The sequence below is a fragment of the Colletotrichum paranaense genome (assembly GCF_030867605.1).
Source record: "Colletotrichum paranaense strain IMI 384185 chromosome Unknown Scaffold_21.1, whole genome shotgun sequence".
NCBI lineage: Eukaryota > Fungi > Ascomycota > Sordariomycetes > Glomerellales > Glomerellaceae > Colletotrichum > Colletotrichum paranaense.
Genome location: NW_026848979.1, coordinates 205,815 through 224,869, shown reverse-complemented (window position 1 = coordinate 224,869; position 19,055 = coordinate 205,815). Strand labels below are relative to the sequence as shown.

The 19,055-nt window shown below is 53.7% G+C and overlaps 5 protein-coding genes across 5 annotated transcripts; 2 read left to right on the top strand and 3 right to left on the bottom strand.

Annotated features, from left to right (window-relative positions):
- Positions 1-1,713: 1,713 nt before the first annotated feature.
- Positions 1,714-2,025, top strand: CPAR01_15791 (uncharacterized protein; the record flags this gene model as incomplete). The annotated part of the gene is made up of 1 exon (XM_060500039.1): positions 1,714-2,025. The coding sequence occupies one exon, from the start codon at positions 1,714-1,716 to the stop codon at positions 2,023-2,025; it is 312 nt and encodes a 103-aa protein (XP_060341228.1).
- A 1,130-nt stretch (positions 2,026-3,155) lies between these two features.
- On the bottom strand, positions 3,156-4,224 carry CPAR01_15790 (fungal cellulose binding domain-containing protein; the record flags this gene model as incomplete). Its single annotated transcript, XM_060500038.1, has 5 exons — positions 3,156-3,230; positions 3,301-3,524; positions 3,587-3,702; positions 3,754-3,889; positions 3,957-4,224. Coding segments are annotated over 5 exons (819 nt in total), but the record flags the coding sequence as incomplete, so codon positions are not given.
- Positions 4,225-6,683: 2,459 nt separating this feature from the next.
- Positions 6,684-7,732, top strand: CPAR01_15789 (cellulose-growth-specific protein; the record flags this gene model as incomplete). Its single annotated transcript, XM_060500037.1, has 4 exons — positions 6,684-6,747; positions 6,807-6,985; positions 7,166-7,373; positions 7,581-7,732. The coding sequence occupies 4 exons, from the start codon at positions 6,684-6,686 to the stop codon at positions 7,730-7,732; spliced, it is 603 nt and encodes a 200-aa protein (XP_060341226.1).
- Positions 7,733-8,789: 1,057 nt separating this feature from the next.
- Positions 8,790-9,708, bottom strand: CPAR01_15788 (uncharacterized protein; the record flags this gene model as incomplete). The annotated part of the gene is made up of 3 exons (XM_060500036.1): positions 8,790-9,170; positions 9,337-9,537; positions 9,598-9,708. The coding sequence occupies 3 exons, from the start codon at positions 9,706-9,708 to the stop codon at positions 8,790-8,792; spliced, it is 693 nt and encodes a 230-aa protein (XP_060341225.1).
- Positions 9,709-15,603: 5,895 nt separating this feature from the next.
- CPAR01_15787 (tannase and feruloyl esterase) lies at positions 15,604-18,906 on the bottom strand (the record flags this gene model as incomplete). Its single annotated transcript, XM_060500035.1, has 2 exons — positions 15,604-16,830; positions 17,326-18,906. 2 exons carry the CDS (start codon positions 18,904-18,906, stop codon positions 15,604-15,606), a joined length of 2,808 nt encoding a protein of 935 aa, XP_060341224.1.
- Positions 18,907-19,055: the final 149 nt, after the last annotated feature.

Below are 19,055 nucleotides of genomic sequence, written 5' to 3'. Positions count from 1 at the left end.
AGGGCATCGCTTAGGGATACGTACTCTTTCTCAATGTGGAGTTGCGGACTCTCGGCGATCCAATCAGCCAAGCAGATCGCCTGAGCTTGGAAGGAAACAAGCAACGGCCAAGGAAGTCGCGACTCTTCGCTTTCTCTCTCTCACTTGGTTACTGAGGTGCTGTCTGCACAGAATGAGATCTTTCGATGGATGAGCTTACATAAGGAGGCACGCAACTCGGAAAGCAACTAACAATGCAGCCAAGACCCGCCGTGGCCGGCTTCGCCAACTGCCGTCTTCACAAGCTCACAGCGTTTGCTTCCGTTCAAGGCTTGATTGACGATGGACATGGCCATTCTCGCCCAGCTTCTTCCTCTCACCTCATGCATCGTGTCACCCTCGTGATCTGCGGCGAGTCCTGCCCAGTCATTTCGAGACATCTGACATGCTGCCCTACACCGTAGCATGTTCCCGACTCACTGGGTCATGGCAATCATCGCCTGGCCTCGGCTCAGTCTCACTCTCCTCTCAGTGTCGTTCCCCAAAGTCTCACTTTCATTTAGTGAGCTTTCCTACGAGCGTGAGTGAGAGACAAGTGAGACGTAAGGTGAGGGACCCTGGCCATGATCGACTGAAAAAGTCGAAACTCACTTTCGGCCCGTTTCCTCGCAGCTGCCCCGTCAATACCTTAATGTGCCCACGCTCCTCCCCTGCTCACCTCTCCACGTTGGATCCGCAGCTTCTCGTACTGGCTGCTCTGATTCGCTGCGCATTCACCACTTCATCTCCAACGCTATTTCTCTCGCTGCTACTCTTTACAAGATTTCCACCTTCATCGTCAGCTGCGACATGAAAGTTTTTGTTCATCTTCATTTTTTGTTTAATGAACCATGATACTTTTAGTTTTCATTCACGATGGCATCAGGGCATAATCAAAATTGACACATTCGCTCAAATGGAATTACTAGCAAACCACTCAAAAGTGTTTGCTGCAAGCATAATCCGTCACCAGATCGCCGAATCGCAAAAAGACGTCAGTGGCTTTATTCGGAATTCACCGACCATCTTTCATTCGGCCGCCCTCACACCATCTCGACGCTCGCCGTCTCCGCGTCTCCACCCCTCAACCGGCGCCCGTTATTGCCCGCGCCTATGCGGTATACTCGCCGCCATGAACTTGACTGTACTCGAACGGGTACAGTACTCTGCTATGTGGACTTTTCTGCATTCAATACCTACCAAGTATTGTGCGGCGTGCCTGTCCATCCCGTCGGTTCGGGTGACAGCTGCCATTACAGCACTGACTTCCGTACCAAAGTCTCGTAAGATCACGACTACTGTCGACAATGACTCTCATCCCAGCCCAACGTCTCCATCCGGCCCGATGCCTGTCAAGTCTTGTCAGATCAGCCGTGTTCCATAATCTCGCTCTTTTAAGCGCCTCATCCCCAGTCGCCCACATTCCCGCTACCTCTTTCGGCGCTTCTTCGTTGTCTTTGCCCCGGGCTCCATCCCGGCTTCGGCCAACAATCCTGGCGCAAAACGCCGCAAGCCCACGACGACTTCACTTGAGCCGCCCATGCTCCTACGCCCTTAACGCCTCCTCGCAATCGATTTACAGACGTCGTTCGATGTGCTAGCCTTTGCAGGCACTTCTCGTGTTCTCAACAACCTCTCAACATACATCACCACCACCTTTCACCCCATCATCATCACCCGTTAGCCAACGACCTAATGCACAGCACAGCGCGCCGCAACGTTGACAGGCCGCTTGGCAGCGAGAATGGGCTCCGTCTCGGACCTGAGACGCCTCATTTGCGGGCGCTCGCGCAGTTCTCGCTTGCGAATATACCAGTAGTCCCACCAAAGGCCCGATATCTCCAGAAACGCGGGGTTCTTTCTCTCCGCCAGCGCGCCTTTGCTGGAGAATCCTCGCGTATCGAACTATCAGTGGCTATCCCTAGCTCGCCCGCAATCGAGCGCCGACGCCTCCTCGGTTTGACGGGGCTTTTCCCCTCGAAACACCATACGGAGTACAAATTTTGAAATGGCTCCAACGCCTCCCGGGAAATGCCGCAACAGAGAAGAATCCAACTTTCAACCCAGTTAAAGCGCACTTGAGATAGTAGGTTTACGACCTCGCCTACCGTGGCGTGGGAGAGTGTGGGAGGCTCAAGATGCATTCACGGGTATGGACCAACAGCAGAGCCGCTGCCGCTACTGCTCTTCCAATGAAGAGGATCGCCACCGTGCCGGCTACGCGGCCTCGAATGATGGCCGGTGTCGCTATGCTCACATGATCAACTCGAGGGGCTACAGGCTGGCCAGGCACCGGCCTCAGCGTTCCCGGGACGTTGGCCTGCTGCGGGCGGTGAGGCCAGACCGGTCTCTTTCCGGGGAAGCACCGCGGGGGCCGATGGGTTGTCCCCGTGTCTCTGACGGCCCAGTGGCTACAGAAACGGCGGGCTGGGTGCGAGCTGGGTACGGGGTTGGTGATCTGACCGATTTCTGACCTAGTCTTCACGTACCCCTCGACTGCGCATCACGAGACAACGCGGAGTCTGGAGAAGCCTGCTTACTCCAGAACCCAGAATGTAACGAGCTCCCGCACATGCCACGCGCGGACCTGTAGGGAACCCGAGCTGGAGCCACCGTCGGTCAAAAGCCACGCTGTGTGAGGGTCGAGATCTGGTAATCGGCCCGTTACATAAATCCCCGACAAGGTGCATAAATCTGATAACCACCGTCTTGGTATCGCATGGCCTTATCGTTGAGAATCAGGGGCCTCGAATATTTTGGTTCAATTTGATGCCAGATTTGAGGATAGAGCTGATCGCTGGGGAAAAATAAGGTCGAATGATCAAAATCTCGTTGTTCTTGATAAAGTCATCCAAAGTTCGGCCCTGACTTACTTAGACTTGGAAGTCCTGAGAACGCCAAGTGGCACACAACATCGAGTCACGGCTCTTAGTTGAGGAGAAAGCAAGTTGCCAGAGGAACGAACACAAGCTGTGTAAAGAGTGTCTCAATGTGGCATTATCAAGCTCTCCAACTGATTTATTCCCCGCCACGGAACCGGACGAGAATGGCGAGGCACGCCTAATGCCACGACCCCTTCCATCAATCACGAATCTAAAGCTCAGCAAGTCCACTGCGTAATCGTCAGTCTTTACAAATCAAGCCATGTAAGTACGCAAGCTTACCTCCGCACCACCAGGGGCCACATACGACGTGAACCCAGGCTGGTAGATCTACAAGTGTACACGTCAGCAAACCACAACACAGCATAACATCACTTTCCACCACAGGGAGGACGCTCACGTTGACAGTATACCCGGGGTCAGTATCCTTGAAAGCACCAGGAATACTCAGAGTCGGTGCAAACGAACTCGCGGAGGCGGTCGAGCCCGTGACGTTGATCTGCGCGCACGAGATGTAGAACTGCGGGATGCCGGCCGGGTAGGGGTTGTGGATGCCCAGCTGGTGGACGCGCAGGAGGTACTCGCCGTTAGGAAGGCACGTCGGGATCTTGTACTCGTAGGTTTCTAGGTGCTGGTGGTCAGTTCAATCCTTGACGGATAGGAATTTGATGAGGTGAGTATCGTACGTCTCATTGGCCAAGTTGCCTGACCGTTGCTAAAGGTCGGGAGGAAGTCTTTGAACTTGGCCCATTTTCCGGACCCGTCGTAGTCTTGGACGTGAGAGGGCGCTTTGGACAGGAAGCTGGACGTCTATCAGCGAAAGCTACTGTGCATTGGCCGAGTAAGTACTCACAGCGAGATGGGACCCTGGTGGTAGACGGCAGTGTCGAGCGTGAAGGTGAAGGCGTCGCCGGGCTTCACGTTGACCACCGTAGTCTGGGCGCCGCTGGCACCGCCGACGTTGCATCGCAAATCGTTCGAGGCGAGGTCTATTGGGCCGATCAGTTTCTTCTATCCCTTCCAGGAACACGCAGATCAAGTGACGAGGGCACGTACCAGTAACGGGGGAGTTGTAGTTGGTGTTCTTCCGGATGTGCTGGAAGACGTCGTACTTTGTGGACCCCACGGACAGCTGCTGGAAGATGTAGTGCCCAGAGACTTCCGATACGGCTGCCGAGAGGACGGCGGCGGCGGTGAAGAACTTCATGGCGTCGGATCCGTTAGGTTGCGTCTGGTCAGAGAAGACGAGCGTATATTTGGAGCAGGAGCTGACTCGGAAGAAGGATGAAGATGATGAGGGAACCACGTCTACATGCTCTTGGCTCTGTGCTCATCATTTAAAGGGGATACTGGACGTTCTGCCATTTTCCTTCGTCAGGTCGTAGGGAGACGGCTCGGAGGCTCAGCTTCCCTGATGCTACTCTGGAGAGCAGTCATGATTGGCAAAAGAGTCAATCAACATTGGTAATCAACAAGACCCTCTACGCGGCAACGATGAGAGGTGGGATTACTTCGGCTGTTGACGGGTCTCCGGTACATGGCCCCGAGCATGGTGTATCGCGTGATGGGCGGTTTGCTTTGATTGCCAGGAGACGGTACCAGATGCTATGTTGACCTGGTTGTGCCCAATATGCGTCAGCCAATGCTAAGCGGTGTTGTCGGACCACGAGACTTGGTTTGGAATGGTAACGGATCAGTGGTCCAGGGCTTACTTCATGTGTCTAACTGAGCTTTTAGAGGCACCTAGAACTACCCTTAGACGGCGGCTACCTCCCTTGAACAAGATCTTCTGGATGATTCGGCGTGCTTAACAGTGACACGTCTTGGCTCGCCGAGGCTATCTGTAAGACTCCACGCTCCATCACTGATGCCTCCTGCAAGCAAGTGAAAACTCGCAAAGAACCACATCTCGAGCACACGGCGGCGTTGGATCTTGACAGCGATGATGAAAGTCATGTAGCCACCGGCAGAAGTCGTGCATGGCACGTGAGCCGTTCATTTGCCGGAGGTGAAATGCACCCCAGACTCTGTAATCTACTTAAATTAAGCTTGTATGGAATAGCATTTTAGCCGTGCAGATCACTTGGCAAACGTCGGCCTCGGCTGAATTCAATGTTGCTGAGAAGCGTTGCCTATAGTAGTATGATGTGATCACTACAACGGACTGTAGAACGAGGAAGGTGACTCTAGAAAATATTGAAGGGCACTGAGAACAGACATCTTTCCCGCATTCCTTTGAAGCTTCTGGTTCAAGTGCCGGCGGCTAGAGCCATGGGCAGTGATAGTCTGGACTCACAGCATATAGTGCTCTTACCGCTTTACCGCCATATTGCGTATCTCGCGATATCGATTGTATATCAGTCGACAGTCAGTCCAGTAGTATCTGCTTTAAGATTGAGAGTACTCCGAGCGGGTGATTTATATTAACATCAAACTCCTTTTTTGAAGCTATCCAGGATCGTGAAACGGAGTCTCCCGGAGCCACAGCCTCCGGGCTCTAAATGGTACATGTTCTTTCCCTCCGATCACTGATGTATTAGCTTTATGCCACTGACCAGTAATCAATACAACTCATCAGAACCGCCTCCAGTCAAATTATGACAGTAATACAACAGAAGAGCATGGGGATGGCCTCAGAGGGAGTATATCAATTTGATTCCATGACTGACTCACCTCATAAGAATTAGGACTGAACATAGCAGACGGACAGAGTCATATCAAAGCGTTCACCGCACGATCAACGGCTTTCCATAAGGCTAGAGTATCTCAGGAGCACGTCCGATCTCCCCGCCCGGGGCGAGAAAGTGGATCAATCACCGGCCCGCCCGGGAAGCGGAATATGCTCACCCCCTTGCTCTTCGGGATCAGAGCTTCCGCTAGCCCCGCCGATAAGGCGAACTGTACCCATGTTCACGCCGAGTAGTATCGCAGGATTTGTATTTGACCGCTTTATTAGAGTTTTGATTCCGGATCGGAGAAATAACAAAAGTTTCGTACGGATAGTCTATTGTATGCGGATGGGTAGTATATTTGAAAAGCTGCCGTGACCTTAGTTACAGTCGGCCCGATACTTGATGATGTCAACAAACGACGAATCTCGTGACGAGAGATGAACGGCTGCGAATAAGAGGCAATGAAAGTGTGCTTACTGTTTTGCGCTGTGATCAACAAACAGACGGGTGCCCGCCAACCCAGTTGGTTTGGCTTTACCGCAATAAGCGCTTTGGAAACGCTCTTTGAATGATTTTTTCCCAGTATTTTCTCCGCTTTGATGACATGGGAAATTAATCCTCCAGGGCGCCGAAAAGTGAGAGCAAACCAGTCGATGGACACACAAGACTTGGAGCCCTTATAGTAGATCACATTCTCTACGTGTAAGCGACACTGAGTGTAGCCCACCATTTACATAGGTTATCACGACGGAAGCAGACTCGGAAAAAGCGCCCTACGACGCAGCAAGCTAAGATGAAAGGCCTCGGCTCTCGTGTGATGCGGTAGAATTCACCGGCTATATCCAGGCCTGTAACATCGTCACGTCTCGGCAATCTAATCTCGACACCCCTTTATGTGTATTAGGCAAATAGCGGACGAAGCTCAGTGTAGTCTAAGCTACTCGATGGGTCTCAGGGGTAATTTGTACGAGACATGTTGTAAATCGGTTTCTCGATGACTTTAACTATCGAGCATCGTCCTGGCGGCTGACAGCCTTGAGCTGCTGTTGAAACGTTGACGGAAACCCTTACCTTTCAGTAACTTCTAGGATCATTTACCTTAGGTCTCAAAATGAAGGCCTTCATCGCAATCCTTACGACGTTTGTCGCCCTGAGCGAACTTGTCTCTGCCCACTGTGAGAAGCCCAAGAAGTGAAGAGCGTCCCATCCCGAACTGACAGTGCTCCCCAACTAGACCGCTTCACGAGCCTCGTGGTCGGGGGCGTCAACACAGGGGAATACGTCCATGTCAGGCGCAACACAAACTACAACAGCCCCGTCACAGACGTCCTCAGCAAAGACATCGTCTGCAATGCTGGCGGCCTCTCCTCCGGTCCGGCGACGCAGATCGCCACCGTCGCGGCCGGTTCGACCGTAAATCTTTCTCTTCTTCCTCCTCCTCCTTCTTCTCACATCTTCACGCCCCCCGTATCCGCCTTCCTATTCCTCACCCCCTCCCCGTTTCCGTGTCTCCATGCTCGAGATACCTTACACCCGAAGATCCGCGGGTCGACACGACTCGAGAAGACTCACTAACCAACGCACTCTCTGCAGGTCGGTTTCGCAATGGACCAAGCAATCTACCATGACGGGCCTGTCATCGTCTGGCTCTCGCCCGCCACGGGGTCCAACGTCACGACCTACGACGGCAGCGGTCCCTGGGCAAAGATCTGGGAGCTAGGCGCGCAGACAGGCAACGGGCAGATCAAGTTCCCCGCTTCGAACCAGGCGGGCTTCAACTTCCAAATCCCCTCATGCACACGTACGTCACGACATTTCCTTTCTGTCGAATGGTCAAGTGGTGGACTTACTCGTGCAACATGGTGCTTGCTGCTTTCCCCGGTCGTAGCCCCTCACCCGGGACTATGCAGCCGTGATCACCGTTGATCCCCACGGACGGGCACTCAACGCCCGCCCGTGTGTGATGTATGTATGTATGGCTGGGCCGCGGAGTACTGACGGAGTCTAGCCCCGGGAGAGTACCTCCTCCGCATCGAGCAGATTGGACTACACTCCGCCAGTGCCAAGGCCGGAGCCCAGTTCTACATCTCGTGCGCCCAGATCAAGGTGACGGGATCAGGGAGCGGCACTTCGTTCTCGCCTACTGTCAGATTTCCGTGAGTTGTCTCCTTAACTTCCATGTCATTCACAGATATGTCCAGCCTTGTTCCCATGTTCAATGCTCCCAATCCCAACGCCTCCCCACACCAAAGGCAACTCCACCTGCAGGGCAGGGCGGCGGGCGGGCGGACGGCGCGCGGCTCGTTCTCGTTTAAAGAAAAAAAAAATGGTCGCGATGGAACCTTGATAGGATTTGGCAGGTGTGTTAATCTCCGCGTATCACTTAGGGGCGCATACACTGGCGACGAGCCCGGTATCTTGATCAACATCTACTACCCTGTGGTGAGTTCTCTCGTGCGCAGACCTTTCCGCGCCCACGCGGAAAAAAGAAGGTGAAGTCATCGTGAGCGAGTCGTGCTGATGTCTTGGCGGGGTCGAAAAATAGCCAACAACTTACACCGTACCGGGAGGACCTGTGGCAAAGTGTTGATCCAGGCCCTTCGTTCGTGTCATTTCATGGCGAGGGTGACGCAAAAAACACATTTTCCTTCACGATAGCCATGGTTGTTGGGTATTAGGGTTTCCGCGGTTTCCACGGCGCGGGCAGCGTGCGTGGCTGGTTGGTTGGCTGGCTGTGCCGCTTTGTATAGCCTGTAAGTGAGGTGGATTAAGATGAATACGAGAAGATCCAAAACAGAGGCAATATTGGATTTGATTGAATGTTTTTCATTTGTTTGATTCATCTACCAAAAAGCTTCGTGAAATACACGAACTTGGCAGAGGTGTTGGGCATGGCTGCCGTGTCGAGACTCTCGTGTCCCGACAATAATTATCTTAAAAAAAAAAAAAAAGGGTACTGAGTAAAACACCATACTCCATTCGCAAAAAGTCCCAAAGAGTCGCTCGTTCGATCCTGAAGCCATCCATAGAAACAGGGAAATACCCCCCACTCTGGAGAGCCCTATCAAGATCGTCAAAAGAGAACGAAGGAAAAAAAATGAGACAATAAAGCTCCCATAAGTCGTTATCCCCGTAATCACCGGCTCCCAACACCAGGTCTCAAATCCCGATTCCGACGATTCATTCCCCCCTCTTCCGCAGCTCGCTGGATTCGCGATCAATAGGAGCTCCACAACTTATCGGGGCTCCCGGGATAGTCGAGATATGACTCGGGGACGGGACTCGAGGTCGAGACGGGAGGAGGGACAATGCGGTATGCGTCGAGCGCAGACATGTCCAGTGCCAAGCTTCCGGCCCCGTCGTTGGCATTGGCGTTGCTCATCAAGTCCCACGCCGGAGCCTGCCCCGCAACAGCAGCAGCAGACATCTGCTGGCTCGCGCGGAGTCTGTAGCACTCGTTGGCCAGGAGTCTGTAAGCACAGCAGAGCGCGTCGTTCTTCTGACTCATGTCCTGGATCTGAGCCTGGAGCTCCTCGAGACGGGACTCTTTGCGCTTTCGGTAGGCGCGCTGGTTGGCGCGGTTCTGAGCGCGGCGCTTCTATACGGGGAGAAAACGTGGTCAGCCTCTTTTTCCTTATTTGCAGTCTTTCGGATGCGGCCCGCGGGAGATGAAGACCGGGGAGCCGATGCTCGCCAAAAAACGGGGCTCATGCCACGGACTCGGTGAGGAAAATGCAGACTGGGAAGCCGGGGGAACAACTTACTGATAGCACTGACTCGCTGCAGTTCTTATATCTGTTGCCCCGTCTTCCTTTCTGGGGCTTTGAAGACTCTTCAGATCCGCTGGTGGGGGAGTGTGCGTCATCGTGCGAGTCTTCTGCCTTGCTGTGATCGATGCTGGAGGTCGGGCTGTGAGGGCTAGACCATAATGACGTCGGAGTGCAGTAGCCGTTCTCGTTGGAGTTCTGTTCGACTTGTGAGTTTCAAGAGTCTCATCTGTGTTGTCTGGCAGGCTGTAGACATACGATGCGTGAGGCGAACTGCGCGGCGATGATGTCGTAGGGGGTTGTGCCAGCCATTGAGGAGAAGTCGACGGGCATGGCGTATGGCGGGAGTTCTGGTGATGTGCTGTCCATTGCGTAGATGTGTGTTTTGGATACTCTTCCCGACCTCGTTGTTGACGATGATTCACAGTAGATGAGATGGTTCGTGAGATTGGTGTGGCAATACAAGGATCACGGTGACGTTGATGTATGGCGAGCTAGTGTGAGAACTGAGAATAGTGTTGTAGATGGATCTGTGGGATGAAGAGGCGAAGAGGGAGGCGTGGAGGTGGAGGGCAGTAGCGTGATCGAGGAGGCGAGGGTGGGCAAGGGCAACTTATATATCCTTAGTCCTTGGTGTGAGAGCGAAGCATCGCCAAAAGATCTCCGAAGACGGCACCAGAAAGAGATGTGACGATTCTACAATGACCAGAAACAGGACAGGAGACAAGGGGGAGGGGTGTGTGTGTGTGTGGGAAGTAGACACTCTTGTAGACAACATGGTACATACATAGAGAGCCGATGGAACCATGGGGAAACGAGAGCACGAGAACCATGGGCTGGAACCAATGACGGTGTGTGTTAATGTCAACGCTGGCCCGGCACGGGTGGACGAAGACGTGAGAGCGAGTACCTGCATATGGAGTCAGTTGGTCGTCCATCCCAGTCCGTCGCATCTGGAATTCGGTATTCGGTGCCGCGCCGGTCTACAGTGTACGTATCTGGAGGAGGAAGGGGGGAGGGGTGTGTGAACAGTGCAAGGCTTGATCAACAATGAGATCAAAGAGCTATGGTGGGCCACCGTCCGTGTGTACATGAAGGGTGAGTGGATGGATGGCTGGTGAGGATGAGGATGGGTATGTTCTCGGCGTGCGAGTTTATGAGTAGTAAGAGATACTTTGAGACTGTAGGAAAAGACATGCTTGTCTACAGTTTCTGGGCCAAGTGCCAGTACAGAATACTTCGACGCATATAACGGAACTCTGAAGAAGCAGTCCAATGGCAACCAACGATGTAGGGTAACATTACAATATTCGCGCGTTGTTTCGAAGCCGGAACTGAGCAAATAGAGGGCCAGAGAGGACTCTCTCTCAAGTAGCTGATTCGGGCTGTGACCCATTCGATCCCGGGACGCCGGAGACGAATCGCGTGTTTTGCAGAAGTCGAGGCCCGAAGACGAGCGGAGACGACCCGGGAATAGCAGAAGGGAAGGGAAGCCGCTGGGTCTCGTCACAAGTTGAGAGAGAGGGCCGCTCACAGAGAACCTCTCTAGTGAGACAAAGGTGTGGGTGAGTGAGAGGAAATGTGAGTGAATGAATCAGTAGGCGCGCTATTTTCCCTGCTGGCTGCGGGTTCGATCGGTTTGGTTTCCCAGCAATCATTGCGGGAGCTAATCCTCATCCAGTCTAGCTTTGGCACCGGCTCAGAACACCTTATTTTCTGTCAAATGTCTTGTCTCCGTGGACCGCGGACCGTAGTGTACGGAGCATGCAGAAGAGTGTGAGAGGTAGGTGGGAGTGGTGTGTACCCGTAAAACGCGAGCTCGGTCTCATCCGTTATGATATCATTTCGTCCCTCAACGACAAGGATGGCATATGTATGAGCGTTTCTGGGATCTGTATCTCTGTGAGATGCAGCTGTGCTTCACTCTGTGCGAGTTTGCCAAGGTGGTCTGGACTTGGACTGACATGTGTTCGCAGAGGGGTTCAACCGTCCAGCTCAGTCGGAGGCTCTGAGTTCAAGAGGGCAACAATGAGACTCACCGGTACCAAAGTGTCAATTAAGCTCGGCAGAGCCACAAAAATAAACCAGCCCTGCAGAGTCTCAGACTCACACTGCGTATCCATAGAGAGTAGAGACTAGAGACTCGCCATTCCGTGATCTTCGCGCGGTGCTCCACGGATTTACCACTCTTTGCGTGGGTCAGATGGTTGGTATTCTCCCGTGATATTTTCTCACTTCATTTCCACTCCGTTTTCTAGACTGACTAGATTCTGTGTTACCATGGGACTTTGCCCGGCATTTCGGCGTCTCGCAAAGTGGGCGCCCCCTTTTTACTACGCTCCCCATTGAAAATGAAAATTTCAGACAAGTTTTTTTCAAATTGCTCGTTCCCCATCTCGAAAAACCCTTCAGCTTCAGCTGCTCCAGCTGAGAATAATTCGGATGGGACGGTCTTCACCCAATGCGAATGCCCTCACAACGACATCATGGGACCATGGGCAGTGATCAGATCGGCAGAAACTCAAAAAAGCCTGGACCTGTCTTCCCGTGTGGCTGCCTCCTCTCCAAAACCTTCAAGCCGTTAATTCCGCCATGCATTGAAAGACTGTCGACTGTTGCTGTATCCGTACCGTCCAGGCGCACCCAGAGCTAACCGGTGCCCTTTCGGCTCCGACAGAGCTGCATTGACCAATTCTATAGCCGCCATCGGGCGACGGGATGTGATGCTGGGACCGGGATGTGAACACTACTTACCCGAAAAGGGAACAAAACAAATCTCTCTCTAGGGCGTCCAGTCCAGCCCTAGCAAATACGTCCAGCCCTTTTTTTGTGTCTCTCTTGTTCTTCCCGTCGGAACCACAACCTTGCGGTACAGGGGTGCTGACGCCTGACTCGGGTACGTCGGACTCGCGTCGGTGGCGTGTCGGTGGTCGGCTTCAGCTTGCGCCGGGAGTGACAGTGAAGACTGGCAGGGCTTCGAGTGACAAGCGATAGTTGAGTGGTATTCCAGCAGAGCCGTCAGTTTCATTCCCGGTAGTTCCCATGGCGTAAAGTGGGATAAGGAGACAGCTTGAACAGGGTGGATTCGCGTGAATCGGCTGCCCGTTGATCATCCACGCCCGTACGAATAGCTGACAGTCTCGCAGAGACCTCAACGGCAGTGGTACATGATATCCCTGAATAAGCTTATCCCACGGAGCGTATCGCTGCAAATCCCTCTTGTCTCTGCTTACCTTTTTGTTCATCGTGCCCTCTCTTCTGAAGCTTGACGCCAGATGCAGATGGGAGAGCCACACCCTTCCCCCTCTCACCCCCCACCACCATCACCCACCAGACCAACGGTCCATCGATGCACAGAAGGCTTGGCGTTTTCTTCCGATGCTTCGATGTCCTTTCCACCCGGTATCCATCCCTAATCACGACGTGAACTCGTGATGGTCAGTGTGGGTCGAATTGGCGATATGCTGCATGCGGTAAACTGCATCTCAGTTTTGTTGATCACTATTGTTGGAATCTTTACATCACTTCTGACGGCCTTGCTCACCACGATCGCATCTATCTCGGGATTACACATCGCTTGTATGTCTAACATCCCCATAGAACGATACAACATGTGAAAGACACTAGGCGTGAGCTCGTTCGGCACCGATCCTCGGAGAGCTTTAGTGAACGAAGCACACTACCCTTAGTTGCTGACGTCGTCGAACCCAGGAAATCCTTCCCTCCCCGCTCGGTCGCCGTTTGGGAGCACGGGTCCCGCCGTCAAGTTTCTAGTCGGGCCAGCTATGAATATCTTACCGTAGACACAGATTCCATACTCTATGGTTGGTCCCCGAAAATTGACGTGTCTTAATTCCGACTTACCCGCCCAGCGAAGCAGGACAGAAACTCTATCCTGAGCCGTTGGAACCGGGGGCGGCTTACTGGAGCCATTGCATGGCTAGGACACCACCACATCAGGAATCCGGCACAACACAGGGGCGCAAGTGCGCCGCAGTAGCGCCTATTCGGCTGATGGGACGTGAAGGTCCTGGACCATGTCAACTGTGCCGATTCCGACTCTCATCATTGCCATGCAGGCTGAATGGAGAGGGAGGGAGTTTCCCCGCCATTGCCAATTTCCACACTGCGCCGGCGGAATGGCCGATAAAAAGAGCGGGACAAGGCCGATTCGCGACCCACATTCTCATCGGCACCGTCCCGGCGAAGCGGAGGCAAGGCGGAGTCCCGCACCGGGAGCCCTTGCACATCCATCGAAGATATCCTGCCTACAACTGACTCTGATCCACGCATACATATGTATTTAAAGATACGCCACAGAATACGACTGGGTGACGCGAGGGCGAAGCGAGGAAGTCCTTCTTTGCAGATGGCATTTGACTTTTCGGGCGCTGTCAGAAACATCAGACCAAAAGTGTCACTTTCAGGCTACCCTTCTCTCGGCGAGGAGGTACTGCTCATAGCAAGCAAACAAAGCCAGCATATCCCCCCCTCAAGTCCCGAACCCGCCACACCGCAAGTGCCTCTCTCCCCATCCCTATTACCCTTTTCGCGACGCGAGATTCTCCCCGAGGCGCAAGCCAAGCCACACACGTCGAGCGGTTTGAACGTTTCTTGAACCCCGAATTCTGGGGTTTGCGCAACCCCCGGTGTACCTAATCTCGTTGGCCCGTTTGAAGTCATTTTTCGTCCCAAGTTGAGAGGCTGAAGTGAACGTTCAATACGAGGAAGCTCGAACCAACAAAGTGCGTCTGGACCTCTCGTTTCCGCGGGTGCTGGGTATGGTACCCTTTTCGGCCAACGACGTCGAGTCACCGTCGGGTAAAGGGCAGGCATGCCGAGATCGTTATGCTGCAGCCTAATGTTGCAGAGTCAGACTCAGACAGCTAGTGCGTCTCTACTGAATAAGTGATTATTCTTCATCCTGGCTTTCTGCTTTGAAAACCATTTTGCTTCTGGTTGTTGCCTAGGTGTTCGTCATCAGCTGTATCCCACCTACGGCCGCTGTCCCAGATACGAGTGACGACTCACGCCGCGCTGCCGTCTCAAGAAGGGCGTCGTCATCTGCCGCCTCATAGCCTCCGTACGCCACACATGTCTGGAAGAGGTCTGGACTACGATCGTCTAGCCCAGATCGTCGGCTCTAGTCCCTGACCTAGCGATTTTCTGGGGTATCCCGATTGTTCGTTGTTGTACTTGTTTCACCTGACGAAGATCAAGAGTTGATAGGAACCTATTTTAAGATTTCGTGAGAGGGCCATCACAACTCCGCTTTCATAGTGTTGAGGTCAGGTCCCATACAATGTTCTCTAGACCGTAAGTCCATGGCAACAAAACATGCCGACACAGAGCCTGTCACTCCTGGCCATAAAGGTAAGATGTGAACGACACAGATAAGCCTTGGTGGCTATTGTTGTCTAGGCTCCGTTTCTCCGTGCCGATGAGCACCTGAAGTGACCCGTCAAGGTTGAAGGTGTTTCTACTCCACCCAAGTCCCTGACCAAAGCCATCAAGCTCTCCCAGTCCTCGCAGCCAACAAGGGACCCAAACTCAGAACAGCTTGTGTCATACTCTATAGCTGAGCAGACCACAGAATCTTCCGTCGGGGTAAGCAATGGCGTACACGTTGGCCCAGTGGGTTAACGTGTACAACGGCGCTTACGGAGCTCACATCTAAAAGACTGGCCTGCCCGACCGTAGTCCCTTGTTACAGCCGATGAGTGAACATACAATCATATAATTTGCCATTTTGCCATTTGGCGCCTTTTTCTATTTGATGAGGAGTCGCTTTCGTTTTGCTGGATGGTTTGTTCAAGGTAATTTCCCTATTTGCGTAGGCGTTGTGAAGATGCTCGTGGGAAGGGGGATACGAGATATGTTGGTCATGCCATGGGGGTTCGAGCCTACCTATGGACGCTTTTTGTAGGTTCCCTTTCGTCAAGGAAGATGTGATTGTTTCTTTGGACAAGAATTTTGGTCTTTACAATATGTAAAAATGCGAGTGGAATACTCGATATGTCACGACAAGGGCACGTTTTGTTGTACAATATACGTCGTACCCAACAGGACGAGCAGATACTGCCAGTGACTCTTTACTCCCTCGCTAAACGACACCGCGGATCCCATTGAATGATCGGAAGAGAAGACCCCCACTCAAGCCGTTCCGAAAACCAAAATTGTCAAATCATCAGTCATCCACGCCTGTTTTGCCCCGAGCCAGCCGTTTTTGACCCATCCCCCATCCCTCGTACACCATTAGATAAATCAAGAGCTGTTGGCAAAGAACTTTGTGATCTTCTGTGTGCCGCCCTGTTTCGACTTCACAGGACTCTTACTCCCATTACTCGTTGGGTTGATCCTGCTCTGCCGTCCCTTCACAGGTGAAACCCTCGAAGTCTTCCTCGGCGGCTCCTCTTCTGCATCTTCGCCAGCGTCAGGTGCCTCACGCTTGACCCCGGCTACCTCCTTACTTTCTTTCTCTTCAGCCGCCTTGGCGATGACTTCCGGCACCGGCTGGCTCTGTCCAGCTTGTGACTCCTTGGGCTCTTCTTTTGTCTCGATAGTAGGCTCGAGCTTCGTGGCCTCCTTGGACTTTTGCTTGGCAGAAGCATTGGCGAAAAAGTTTGCAATGTTGTGTTTGTTCTCCTTACTCGCGACGGGGATGATGAATGAGGGTGAGTTGTTGCCAACCTTGCCGACCTCTTTGCTGACGGCGTAGCATTCGAGCTCGCCGTCGAATGGCTTCAAGAGGTCCTGCAGCTCCTTGGACCATTCGTGCCGCTTTGGGTCCAGCCACGTCTTGAGCTCTTTGGAGCCCGGGTCGAGGATGACTGGCATCCTGTCGTGGAGGAACTTGAGCTGCTTGTTGGAGTCTGTCGTGATGATGGTGTAGGTATATCGCTTCTCTTGGGCGTCTATCTCAAAGTTAGGCCCGCTCGAAACGATTGAGGATTGGGGATGCTCACCTTCATACTGTGCACAATCCCACAGCCCAGCAAAACACATGAGCTGCCCGTCCTTCCTCTTGACAAAATGGGGCGTCTTCTCCTTTCCATTCTTCAACCACTCATAGAACCCCTGAGCGACGACGATACACCGTTTCCCCGCCTTCATGGTCGACCACATACCGCCAGGCGTGCTCAGAGAGTCGTCGCGGCAGTTGATCGTCTTGGAGAGCGTGGCGTAGCCGGGATCGCGCTTCGTCCAAAATGGAATCAAACCCCACTGCATCGACTGCAACTTGTACTTGACCGAGCTGTCGCTGCCATCGTTGCTTTGAGACTGGCTTGAGGCGGCACCATCCTGTTGGCTGTTCCCTTGATGACGGCCATGGCCCGCGCCACGGTCCGGGACATCGGCGCGATAGACGACGCCGTGGTAGCCTGGTGCGAAGTTGTATGTCTGGCGAGGAGAACCTTGACCCTCGTCTTCTGGCACGTCATCCACTGACATGTCATCGTCCTCCAGCATCCGTCGGATTTGCGACGGCCGCTATGCAGGTGTTAGTATTGGGCTTGGAGCTTGGTCATGTCTCCGAGACTCACCAGAGCTAAAGCGTATCTTCCGCACATATTCCCCAATGACCCAGTGATCCACAATGAAACTTTGTCTCCTACGACCACTGATGCCGAGATGCAATGGATGGTTCAAGGGCCAAGAGCTCATATGCATTGATGACGTCGTCGAGACGCGGGCAATTGCGGCGGACGTGACTAATCTACGCGCTAGATGCACGCCGGCACGTGACTCTCCTGCTCTGTAAACCACATCTTAAGATATCACGAGATACCTCATCTTGCTTCAGTCTTTCGAAGCTTGATTCTCTTACTTTGAGAGAAGAACATGATGCAATTGATGTACTCTCTACGCTCGCGGTCTTAACCCTCACACATCAACACAACTCCAACTAGAAGCAGCATCAATATCCCCCTTGCCACCCCACGAAGCATACCCAGGGTAACTACAAATCGGCCTCTGCCTCAATACCCCCTTATCAACAGTATCATTAGCAAACTTAGTCGCAATAATCTCCCTCACGCCCTCTCCGCCACCCTCAACCCACTCAACAAGCGCAAGCAACACATCGTACCTCGCATCATCCACGCCAGGCACAGGGAACACATGCTGCCCGTTCCCCTCCAGCGCCGCAGCGTGCCCGCTGCCACCAAAGTACCACGGCGCATCGTACACCCCGCCCGAACAGTGCTGCATCCCAGGCACAAAGAACAGCCTCCAAAAATCGTCCAGGTCGACCCCCCGCGCCGCCATGGCCGCCCACGTCTCGTCGTATAACACGCGGCTCACGTCCGTCGGGATCAAACCGTCCGCGTAGCCGTGGTACTGCACCAGTTTCCCGCCTCTCTCATAGAACGCAGAGAGATCAAAATTGTCCGCGTTCACGTTGCCCGGGTTCAGCCGCGCGGCCTCGACGAAAGTAGAGTAGCCGAACTGCGTCGTCCAGTCCCATGACGGGTCTTCAAAGAGGTAATTCTTGGCGTACTCCGTCCCGTAGAGGCTGGGCTCGTTGTTCGATCCGAACGACGACGGCATCTGCTTCTCGGAACCAAGGCCAAAGTTGGGGTAGATGTACGTCAAATTGTGAACGTCGGCGTCGAGCTGGATGAGCGGGCGGTACAGCTGCTTCAGTGTCGCGATCTGCGGCGCCGTCAGGCACGTAGTGCTGCGGTTCGAGCTCGCGCCGGTCTTGCAGAGCATCTTCTCAGGCCGGAAGTTGCAGTGCGTAGGGTTCATCACCACGCCGTCGACGACACCGTCAGACCCGTCGCACTGCCGCAGAACCTCGTCGCTGATGGCGTCAAACACGGCGGGCGGGAGGTACCCGGGCCCGTCCTCGGGCAGATTCACAGCCCCGACTTTGAGCTGCCACAGCTGCTGGCTCGTAGACATCCACGCCGGCGCACCGGCAAGGATCCCGTCAAAGTCCTCTGGGTGGTCCTGCGCCGACTTCACGCCCTGCCGGCCGCCTGTTGAGCAACCGGAATAATACGACCTGTTGGCCGCGGCGCCGTAGTATCCCTCAACAATCTGCTTCGCGACGACGGTCGAACCATGGAGACTGCGCCCTGCCCAGTCGGCTTTTGTCTCGGGGTTGTTGAGCGCCCAGCCCATGTCCTGGTTCGACGAGTTGTGGCCTGTGGAAGTCGACATTGTCGCGAAGCCGTATTTGACGCCGGTGCCCATGGCGTACCAGTTGATACCCCCCGAGAACCCCCCGTTACCGACCGCGAGGAACCTATTATTCCACTCATCTGGTAGGAATAGACCAAATGTGTAGGACGATGTCGGCGAGGACGTGACGTTGATGGAGACGACGCAGAGGGGCGGAAGGTGCGTCGCGTTTTGGGGGTAGGCGATGTTGCCCGCCTCTCCAAAGGTGCCATTGTCACCTAATTGTAAAGTCGTCAAGACCTCGGCTTGGTTTTCTGGTGTAAGGAGGACGCTCACGCTCTCGAGTGAACACTGGCTTGGGGTCTTTTGCGCGGAGACTTGTGAGGCACAACCCGCCGCCCACAAAAGGAGGCTCAGCACACGCGGAGCAGACGGCATGGTGACGAATAAGAGGCCCAGAAAGATTATGCCAAGTTCAAAGTCGTCCCGACACTCTGGCACTGCGCACCTTCTTTCATGGCCGGCCTATGTATACAGAGGCAATGGCCGAGAGTGCAATCTGAACCGTTGCATTCGTTCAGGATTCC